This window comes from Typha angustifolia, chromosome 6 (genome assembly GCF_048772165.1).
Source record: "Typha angustifolia cultivar Huaian chromosome 6, ASM4877216v1, whole genome shotgun sequence".
Taxonomy (NCBI): Eukaryota; Viridiplantae; Streptophyta; class Magnoliopsida; order Poales; family Typhaceae; genus Typha; species Typha angustifolia.
Window position 1 is genome coordinate 5,167,365 of NC_133244.1, and position 11,522 is coordinate 5,178,886.

The window sequence follows — 11,522 nt, forward strand, 5'->3', positions numbered from 1 at the left end:
TAATCCAACACCAGGTACTTTTATTGCTTATTCACAAAACAATAATTCGAAGTACTGAAATAACAAAGGGCCTATTTTGCTTGGATGAAAAATTATACAAAAATGTCTCTTCTATTTTGACGACCAAATCTTTGAAAAGAGAGATGGTGCCTCCCAGAAACTATGTACAGACTTATTTATGATGTCCTGCGTTCTTCGATAATCTATGCTAAACAATTGAACATTGAGCATAAATACTTCAATCCTGCTGATTTGCTGCAGGCTGGTATTCTTCACTAGTTCACAAAGATTATTTATATCTTTGATCTATCTTACAAGTTATACTGCGAGATCTGCATCATACCCTGAAGCATCCCATTTCGCAATGTATCCGTCCCAAGAGGAGCTAACAAGCACCGGAATCTCAGGGTGCCAACTACAGTCCCTAATGATTGATCCGTGCCATGAAAGCCTTGCCACAATATTCCCCTTTACCTGAAATGTTGCAAAATAAACTTAGAACAATATCATCATACCACTGCCATTTCACTTCCAAGTTCCAACCAAACTACTTCAAAGATACAAAAAGCTATATACCAAAAAAAGGGATAACAAAATGCTCAGACTAAATTGAGTTCCAGGATCTGTTAAGAAAATCATGAGCTCATATGGATTCCCTGAATGGAACTCCACCAAGAGGCTAAAATCATGTAAGGTTAAAAACCTGGAATCAACTGTACACAAAATGTAAAGCTAGTGACTTTATCTGAAAGGCATCTAAGAGATTTTCAAATCTCTTAAGAATAAGCACAAGTTCACTTGGTACATCATTGATGCGGACATCACTGATTGAACATGATGGCATGTATACCACAGGACAGTTTTGATGATCCTTCTATAAGAATTTGATTGTGATCGATTTTGTATTATTATTTATTTAGGGTATCTTTTGTTTATTTCTTATTTATGGTATCTTTTGCTTATATTTATTGTAGATCATATATAGATTCGTTGTATTTTCTTTTGAAGATAATGAAGATTATTAACTTTGCTCTCCTTTGAGAAAATTAGTGTAAAACTATATTACGGGTGGATGTGTGAAACCCTATTTCTTTTCTCCCGTTATTTTCTCCTCCATTCTTTCTCTCCACCACGTTTTGCATCAATTAGCTAGCTAAAAAGTATGTTGGATTTTAATTCTAAAAGCACCAGACAACAAGATTTAATTAGGCCTAGCACTCAAATCCATACTAAAGAATATACCATTTTTGAGAAATAGGGAATCCCTTATTTTAATAAGGTTTATAAGATCTAACAGAAATTATGAGAAATTATGAGAAAAATGTACTTGATCAAATAAAAATAATGGATAAACAGAAAACATGAGAGAGAACACGATTTGGATTACCACATCATAAATGTAAACACATTTGTCGCTGGATCCAGTGTAGATATACCTCTGACCAGTGCTGCAACAAATGAAAAAGAAGATATAAATCATTCTTTGGTGTTCAGGTTATCCAAATTCGAAACTGTACAAAGCTCCACTCTCTAGAAGTATCCATAGAGATGGGAGCATAAATTAGAATATTGGAGAAACTTTAAACTTAAAGTAACAAGGAAGCTAATCCTATCTTCAATATATCCACCTTAATGCAGCCAGAATAACTTATATCTGATAAATAAAGCAATGAGGTGCTGACCTGTGTGCAGGGGAGAAATAACAGCGAATTAGAGTACGCAGGACTGAGTGACCTCTGAATGTAGCCAACGACTGATCATGAGTATGTTGCAAAAATCTAGCTTCCGCTGGGTATAACATCCACCGATAGTCCCATTCAAATGTCTTGGGTAATGAACTGCATCATCAGTACAAAACTTTGTCAATATTCCTTCCTCTAGAAGATAAAAGCCTCAATCTTATGTGTAATAACCAGAAGAAAAAAAAATGTGTATATATATATATATATATATATAGAGAGAGAGAGAGAGAGAGAGGAAGGTCCTGCCTTCTTCCTTTTCTTCTCCCCTTTCCTTGTCCACTCTGATCAACCCACCTGACAATTCCGCCAACATTGTCGCAATGTATTGCCAAACCCTAGGAAAATTCCTCTCTATATAACCCTAGCAACCTCCTCCATTTTCCAACACTGCAGTCACCCATCTTCTTTTTCCTCCTTACCTCGCCAAAATCTGGGTTGTTGATCCAACGTCAAAGCATCGCCAAAGCAAGCAATAACCACCTATCGACTCTCTGGTGATGTAATAACCAGAAAAGAATAATAAAATGATTTATCACATGCAGCACACATGACCTACCTCCCATTCCTCTCACTCCTTACGCGATGAGGAGATAGTCCCGTGATCTTTAGCCGAAACGTCGAATTTCTGAATTCAATTCAAAAAATTTCCTATAAAAGAAGCCCTACCTAACCCTAAACCCCATTTTCTCCCCATGCTAAAACCACCTCCTTCCTTCTCTCTCTCTTCTTCTTCCTTTCTTCCCCGCCAGAGTTGGCTCGTCGGATTGAAGCACCGAAGCAATTGAAGAGCACAACTCGACTCACTAGTGTGTCCTCTCCCATCCCACATATTTAATTAAAGTTTAATAATTAGATTGTAAATACCTAAACTTTCGTGTTCAGCTTTGTTGCCGCACTGGTCTAGAAGCCTTGCATCATCTGCCTCGTTCCATTTGTACCTTTTGTTATAGCTTTCATGGCTCGAACCACTGTGGATGTGAGCTCCATGGCCGTCGGCCATGGAGAATGGCTTGCTGGTTACCATCGGCAACATCTCCTCCACCTTTTGTGGGTCGGCGCATGGAACCCAGTTTCGATCGATTCCGAGTCAGATCGACCAAAACCAATCAGTATCGGCCAAATCAGGTTGGGATCGGTCATTTCAGCCGATCACGCTCGATATGGGTGCAGGAAGGAGAGAGAGAGAGAGAGAGAGGGGTGGGCTGCGGCAATAAGAGGGAGAGGGAAGAAGAGAAGGAGAAAAGGCGAGAGAGGGGAAGAGAAGGGAGAGAGAGAGAGAAGAAATGGAGGAAAAAAAAAGTAGTGCGCTGCGACAATTAAAGGGAGAGGGAAGAAGAGAAAACGAGAGAGAAAGGAGAGAGAAAAAGGAGAGAAGAAATGGAGGAAAAGAAAAGTTAAGGGATGCGACAATAAGAGGGAGAGAGGAGAGATAGTACTCGCAAATTAAACTAATTAATTAAAGTATTTATTAATTAAGTAAATATTAGCACAAATATTAGACAATGTCTTGCACTTAGAAATCTCATAAAATTACAACAGAAAATCAAGAAATTGGTGTTTCATATGTGAAACAAATTTGGTCTGCGATTAAGTAGATAGTACTCGCAGATTTCAGCCAATGCTATAAAAGGAACCCTCTTTAAAATTGGTGTCAAATCAAAATTGTGTCCTTTTTATTGCCTATTTTGATGTCACCAGATGGAAGTATTCATTTTTAGTTTGAAATGAGTCTTCAAATCTGTCTTTTAAATTTTGATCCCTCCATTCTTGTTATTGAAGTCAAAACCTCAATTAAATATCCATCTCTTAATTGGAACAATCCACCTTTCAATCTTACAAATCCATAACAAATCTTATGTGTCACAAAGCGATTTATACAAATCCAAGATGGAGACATATGATACCACAGGCTTCTCTACTATTTTCCTTTTTTTTCTTAAGTTGCAATTTTTCTTATCAAATCGAGTCAAACAAGTTACTCAGAAAACCAATACAGCATGCAAGAGTCTGAAAAGATCTACATTTTAAAGACTGATTAAATGTTAAACAAAAAGACTATACCACAAAAGCTCATTCTTTTGTGCAGTGGAATGAGAACTTCTACTGTCATCTGAACATACTATTATGGTCACAAACTTCTATCATGGCATTAAACTAGTCGAGATGATTATCCTACTCATGATGGTTAACAAGTTGAATTACTCTATGTGCCAAGAAGACTGTCATTAGTTGTTCTACAGTTTCTAATCCTTCCATTCTTGTTATTGAAGCCAAACCCTCAATGTTGTTTGCTTTTTTCTGGATCGGCTTAGGATGAAGAAGAGAAGTAGATAGGAGGCAGGTGAGAAGTGGAAGGAGGAAAGGTGGAGAGGAGAAGAGCTTAGTGGCTACCGGCTAGGTAGCTAGGATTTTTTTTTTTCTTTCTTTTCTTACTTCCATCTTTAGGGGGTGGGTGTGGGGTGTTGTGTGAGGAACAAGACCAGGGGGGGTATTTTGATAATTTATGACCATTATGTTAAGTTTGATGAGAAATAAATATTTCATTTTAGTTACAAGTACAGTGACTGATTTGATACAAAAAATTGTACAAGTGGGTAAAGTGTTTTTAAACTTAAGTACAAAAAGTAAGTGACTTTAAACATAAGTATAAGAAGTAAGATATCTCTAACCCAATATGGGTATCAAGTAATTGCCTTTTCTAATTTCTACAAATCGAGATGCAAGTATATTTAATAAATTTATGATATAAAAGGTAAGCGAACACTTACAATTTAATTGTGGAGGACATTCTCCTGATATCCCAAAGTTTGATAGTTTGATCTTTACCATTGGAGATGAAATAACGCCCATCTCTGCGACTATCAATAAATGTAATGCCATGTAAATGACCTGCCAAAACACCTGCTGGTTTTCCCTTTGTAAAACAACGCCTATCCCAAACCTGAATGATAGAATATACCCATACATTTTTAGTGAAGAAAAGGCAAGGGTAACAATGAAGAAGAGCACCATGTGGATGTCTACAAATCAGTACTAACTCTATTTGGGCCTTTCTAAGATTATTGGTTACGTATTGCAGAATCAGAACATTAACCAGGAAAATGCCACAGTTTCTGCAGAGCAGACAACTGAGGAGCAACTGACCTTACACAGACTGTCATCACTCCCAGAAAATATAAGATGGCCAGTTTCATCAGCAAAGGTGACAGCATTGACATCAGCCTGGAGAAGCAACCAAAAAAAAGGGGATTTTCAGAAAAGAAGTTACACTTCAATTAATAATTTGCAAGAACAACCATGAAATAGATATAAAAAGTTTGGAAGGATTTTTAGATTGCAGAAAAGAAAAGACTAAGAAAGAGTCACAAATACTTCACAAGTACTTCATCATCAGCAAGTTCCAATTCGTTGGGAGGATGTGATGGACAAGATCTGGAAAAATATGTATTGGCATATTATAGAAGTGAAGTTCAACAAAATTGGGCATATATTAATTAAATTGATTAAGTTATTCTTTAAATTGCTAAAATTTCACAGCTAAAGAATTTCAGCAAGCCAAAAAAATAGACATGAACTTCAGCCAGACCAAGGCCAGGAAGAAATTCTAAAGATCTCTAATGTAAAAAAGTTAGTATCATCTTCAGCCTCCAACGAAGTGATTCAACATGAAGATGCAGATAATGATAGTAAAGAAGATATATCATATGTGCAGTAGAAACAGGTCAGGATTTGCATGAAAAGCCACAAGATAACATCATACAGGCTGTTTTCATTGATAATTCGCCCAAAAGGTAAAGATTCATATGCTAACGATTAATCAAAACTTATTCCTCTACCCACTACATATTTTTACTTTAGAACTTGAAGACCTACTATAATTAATTGAACACATTCACATTTATGGTATAGTTAGAAAAGTTATATATATATTCAAAGGAGAATTTCCATACTGTGTGAGCTGGAAAACGCAATGCCAGTTTACTTGCTTCCAGATCGTAGATATATATCGACTCGTTATTACTACCAGCGACAAGCTCTCTACCATCAGTTGAAAACTTTACAGAAAATATTCCGAAGGATAATTCTTCATCTTCGGCATAGTCAGTGAAGTCCAAGCCCTCATGTATATCCTAAATAAAAACAATAGAACATTAAAAGAATGTATCAGAAGGTCTGATTTAAAAAAGATGACAGAACAAAAAGGCTGGCAAAAATCAGGGTATGAACAACATAGTATTTATCATTTACTCTTGTCATTTATTATTCACCTCACATATTCATACTTAGAGATACTTAAATCATTATTTATTATCTGCCAAGAGATTGTGATAGTCTGAGATGATGAAAGAAGAACTATGTAGAAAATATCATGCTTCAGTAATTTAATAATGCCCATCTGTTCAAACTACATCAACACAATCATTTACTTACAACATCCCCTCCATGTTAAACTATCATTATAACCTTGAGAAATTAGACTGCACCAACTAGCTATCATGCAATGCCTATAATTAGACCTGATCAAAGGCCCAGCTCGCTAATGCCCGACCAGGCCCAAACCGAGTCCGAGCCAGGCTTAAGCCTATAATTAGACCTAATCAAAGGCCCAGCTCGCCCGTGCCCGACCCGACCTGGCCGACCCAAGCCCAAACTACCTATGGGTGGCACGGGCCAACCTGGAAGCCCGCCCATTTGGCCCCCCCCTTCTGCTACAGTGAAAACCAACGAAAAATTTGATACTGTACTGTTTTACATTATTTTTTAGCACACCTATCTAATCAGTGATTGGCCTTGTATAGTACTCTCTGTACTATTTAAATTTTTTTAATATATTATTTATTTCTTTAAAAATGGAGGAACATAAATATTTTTTTAAAAAAAAAAGCTAACGGTGAAAGAAATTCTAAAAATTAGGACTTCCATTTTTTTTACTTTTTACCCTTTTAACAGAAATAAACAACTTGTTGATTAACATACAGTTACATTGGCGCGCGACTCTTTTGCAGCATTCTGCACGTTCACCAAGTGTACAACAGGTGATAGACTGGAATAAACCTGCAAAAGGATTAATTAAACTTAAATGAGAACACCATAAAAGATTAACTATGGAACATTAAATTGTTAAGTGCAATAACCCAAATCACAAATCTGTGACTAACACAGGTAATTCTGAATGAATCGATTTAATCTTTTACTATTTTTAAGAAAGTTCAAAATTTTGTCTAAAAAATTGTAAGGTACAATTATAGTACGATATATGATTGTCTTTCACACACACTATATAGAGCATGGATGGTTCAATGATATTTATGATAAGTGAATGCCAAGGAAAGATACATCAAGTAATGAAATTATAAATTATAAATCATGTTTAGAGCAGAGATACACATGTGAAACACCGAAAAATATTCATGAAGCAATTTAAAGATGATGAACTTTCTTAAAAATTCCAAAAGTACTGTACTTCTACCTGAGCAAAACTCATATGTAGACAAGATTTTACGCATACATTTCTCTAAAGATATCTGTTTCTTTCTCTACATTAGAAATTATCAAATTTAGGTGATTTTGCAATAGAAACATAAAATGGAGAGAATGTGTAATCTAAAACCTATCTTAGGTTTATGGGGCAAAACTCTCAAGCATCAATCATCAAACAATATTATTATCATCTTCAATATTACTATTTGGAGCACTAGCAAATATACTAGTGATATTTAGATAGTCCAATATTCCATAGGGATCACAATACCGTTGGTGAGATGAGACAATCCAATTCAAATAAAACAAGCATAGCTAAGCACACATAAGAAATTAATTACAAATAAGATGTGCACCCAACAATCTATAAAGCTATGTTGCATTGCGCATGCTTCAAAGTCAAAAGCTATGTTGCATTTACCTCGATAAGGGTCTAGGACTTATACAAGGTTTAAAATATCGGGATCGACTACCAAAAAATTGATACATATTCAACTGCGACAATCATATTTCAGTATCAAACTATTTTAACTACATAAAAATCTACAAAATTATTTTAAAATACAGAAAAAATCTTGAAAATTTAAAATATATATATAAGAAAAACAAAATATAAATTTCTCATTTATTAAATCCAAAAATTAAAAAAACCTACTCACTCTCTCTCTCTCCCACTATCTCTCTCACCCATGTCCTCTCCTCGACTAAGTGTTAGAAGTCTAAGAAGAATAAAAGGTCACACTCTTCGTCTATTCCACTCTATCTCTCTCTCTCTCTATCTCTCTCTCTTTTGCTGAACAGAGAAGAAAAGAGAAGTGAAGAAAGGAAAGAGAGGTGGGGAGGTCATTGAAGAGAGAAAGAGGTGGAGAGGTCGTCGGAGAAAGAGACGATGTCGGGAGATCGCAGAGAGAGAAAGAGAGAGAGAAAGAGAGGAGAAATTAAAAAGGCAAAACAAATGAAAAGGAGAGAAAAAGGACTTACCTTGTTACGAACCAGATCTGGAACTGTTTGTTTGCAGGATGATCTTAAGATTTTGATAGGTAGTAACCTCGAAAGTCTCAAATTTAATGGCTTTGGAATGAAGTCAATCAAAGATCCAGATAAAAAGTTATGGCTAAAATAGTGGAGCAAGGTCAGAATGAGAAAAAAGAAAAAACCGATATTGTGGAGGTCGTCGGAGGGTGGCGGACAACCGTGGAATGGTAGTGATCGGCCATATGAGTGGGTGACTCGTGGAGGTAGATGGTGGATATAGATTAGGAGTAGAATTAGAGTTTTAAGTTAGATCTACTCGACTATAATTAATTTACTTATACTCCTAGATTATTTTACTCTTACTCCTAAGATAGTCTAAAGCTAAAACATAATTATAAATTCTTCATTGGATGCTTGGATAAATAAACAAAGAAGCCCAACCCCTCCATATATAGAGGTCGGGTATAACGAGTCCTACTCAAACTTAATCCTAAAAGCTTATACAGCTCGAACTAAGATTTACCTTAAAGGCTTACATGACTTAATTAAACTTGCATTAGTACCTTACATAACTTAATTGAATATATCTTAGTGACTTACATGACTTAACTAGACTTGTCTTAAATACTTACATGACATAACTAAACGTATCTAAAAGCCTTACATAAGAGATAAACATGAATTAATTAAAAGATAAATAGACTCAATCCATCAAGCTCAATATCCTCATAATACGATCCTATCTGACTCGGTTCGCATCATACCTGAGGTCGTCAAAGTTGGTGCCATCGAATCTGTCAGAGGAGGAGCTTGCTTTACTTCTATTTTGACGGATCGTCAAGGTGTTTTAATAGATGCAGTGAGTCTCATATCTAGGTTGTTTTGGCTAGATGGAATTTGATCCAGCTAAAATGGTCCGATTCGGACCGAATATCGACTAGGTCGATACCCCATTGAAATTAGTCTAGGGTCAAGATCAGCTGAAACTATGAACCTTGGTCTTATATACACTCATTACTACTTATGAGTCAGCACAATAACATTGTTTGAGCTCTGCACCAAACCCGTCCATCTATGTCATGATATAAGGCTCTCTTTACTTGAGTGTATTTGTGCAAACAACTAAGAATTTGTCGTCTACATGCCTAAGCTGAACTACTAAATTAACCTAATTTCATACAAGTCTCACATGTTTACAGAAGTCACTAAATTACCCAACCATTATGCTTAAGCAGCAGCCAGGATATTCCAGATATTTAAGTGTAATATTAATTGCCAGCGAAGACAATAAGGCTTTCACTTGCACAAAGTTAGTTCGATCATACACTATAAGCCCAATCAAGTATAACAATCATTTAAAATTTTTAATATACTACTATTTCTTGCAAGAGAGGATGTCACTTGGGATATAAGCCTTTAAGGTTTTGCCCTTTGGATCCAAGACAATAGGGCTTCCTCTTGGACACAGTTTCAAAACTTGGAAACAACCTTTTTTAAAAGCAGGTACATCTGTGCACATCTCTATCCCCAGATCCCACATAGGCAAGAGCCTCATATATTGGGATACCCTTTATTCACTATTTTGTCTAGAACTAAACCACACTAAGATGTTTAGCAACAAAGTAGAAAGAATTTTGTAACGTACACAAACTTTATACCACATGTATCCATAATAAACCTAATATAACAAAAACATTTGAGGCATTCCCTTTTAAGGTTTTCATGTCAGATAACAATCAACTTGAGCCTAAAAATGGCATGTCTTTTCCTTGTCAACCAAATTTCCCAATCAAGTCAAAGCACATGCATTGAAACAGGCTCAACCATAGAATTAGTGAGTACAACCAACTAGTAAGACAACAGCTCCAAACAAGTCCTCACTAGAAATTTGAAACCAAGTTCAATCAAAAAAATGATGATTAGTTTAGACAATGCTTCTTATTTGTAGCACATGTGAATAGTTGGATTCAAGTCATGCCGGCAACTACAAATCAGCCAACTTAAAAACTCAAGATTGCAAAATTGGGATCTGACCTTCTTGGTTTATCAGACATGATTAGCAATAAGGGCATACATGTGAAAAGGGAAACATTTACTAGTTCAGTTCTACTACAATAAATATCAGATACAAGTGAATTCAAAGAATTTAACTGGTGGACCTACAGCAACTAATATTTCGAAGTGGTCATTTAACTGCTGTGGAGACTTACAAGATACCGTTGATCAGGTGAAAGAGAAGTATCAGTTATCGTCCATCGCAAACTTCTGGCACTAATGTCCTTCTGCACTTTCCATCCATTGACAACATCATATATTTTGATTTGGCTGCCCTGATTAACAATATAGAAAATTTAGATTTTAATGAAATTAAATAAGGCAAGAGTTGAGCTATAAACTACCGCAATTTAAATCCTACTACATACCCTAAATCCAGCTACAAAAAGCGAACCATCAAGAGAGAACTGCGAGACATAAGCTTCACTATCCATGCTATCCACACAGCACGGACCTTTATGAGGCACGTATTGACCAAGCAGGTAGGAGCGATCAGATAACGAGAATCTCCCCATTCCGGAACAATTAGATTCTCTTCCTGATAACATCTTAAATATTGAGATTGGCATCTTCCTCCCTGTACGGATAACTTTCCGCATTTTATCACTCGGTTCTGATCTAAGCCTGGTGAGATGAGCAATTTCCTCATCGATGACAAATACTTCATCAGGAAGTATTAGATCCTTCTGTCGAGATGACCCTCCTCGAGTAATCCGCCGTCTTCCACGCATATTGGAATACAAAATATGCTTACTTATTACCTACATATGCCCACATCCATACATGATTCCTTTCAAAGCCAAATAAGTCCCAATTCGCCAACTATCCTTCTGTAACAATCAATAAGCAAGATTAGCAAGCATAAGAACTACACATATATCCACCTAACGAAATTAAAATTGAACGAACCAACTAGTAAACATATGAACAATAACAAACACATTCCGTACCCAAAAAAAAAATCCCTCATTTGGAGCAACAATGCTTGAGGCGACGAGTTGTGATCAAGAAACGTGCAAAGTTAGTCAACAATCAGAAGCAAATTCCTCAAAATAGAGCAGATTTACCGAGAATCGGGACACAAACTATTAGGGGAAAAATTCGCGGCGCGAGAAAAGAAATTAAAGAGGAAGCTCCAAATCGCTTGCCTGGGATAGTAGCGCGAGAGTTCGAGTTCTTGCTCTACAAAGCGATATAGAGTTCGCGATTTGGGGGGGATTCGGTAAAAAGAGGCGGAGACGAAGAAATATCCGATGGATATTGAGGACG

At 36.2% G+C, this 11,522-nt stretch overlaps 1 protein-coding gene across 3 annotated transcripts; it reads right to left on the reverse strand.

Moving 5' to 3' along the window:
- Window positions 1-11,522, reverse strand: LOC140761156 (LEC14B homolog). Of its 3 annotated transcripts, XM_073098362.1 has the most exons (11): window positions 11,402-11,520; window positions 11,204-11,237; window positions 10,622-11,083; window positions 10,409-10,528; window positions 6,720-6,797; window positions 5,693-5,872; window positions 4,887-4,964; window positions 4,511-4,683; window positions 1,683-1,838; window positions 1,388-1,448; window positions 1-474 (listed from the first exon to the last, which is right to left on the reverse strand). In XM_073098362.1, the coding sequence occupies exons 3-11, from the start codon at window positions 10,982-10,984 to the stop codon at window positions 319-321; spliced, it is 1,365 nt and encodes a 454-aa protein (XP_072954463.1). In that variant the 5' UTR covers window positions 10,985-11,083; window positions 11,204-11,237; window positions 11,402-11,520; the 3' UTR covers window positions 1-318. The 3 variants fall into 3 exon arrangements, with proteins under 3 accessions (XP_072954463.1, XP_072954464.1, XP_072954462.1); XM_073098363.1 differs by lacking the exon at window positions 11,204-11,237 and having other exon boundaries at window positions 11,402-11,522; XM_073098361.1 differs by having other exon boundaries at window positions 11,204-11,489.

Excerpts from the sequence above, each read along its gene's own strand:
- LOC140761156 (XM_073098363.1), bottom strand. The coding sequence starts at position 10,984 with ATGCGTGGAAGACGGCGGATTACTCGAGGAGGGTCATCTCGACAGAAG. Across the intron at positions 10,529-10,621 it reads TTTTTGTAGCTGGATTTAGG|GGCAGCCAAATCAAAATATA; the intron begins GTATGTAGTAGG and ends ATTGTTAATCAG. Across the intron at positions 5,873-6,719 it reads AGTCGCGCGCCAATGTAACT|GATATACATGAGGGCTTGGA; the intron begins GTATGTTAATCA and ends GTTTTTATTTAG.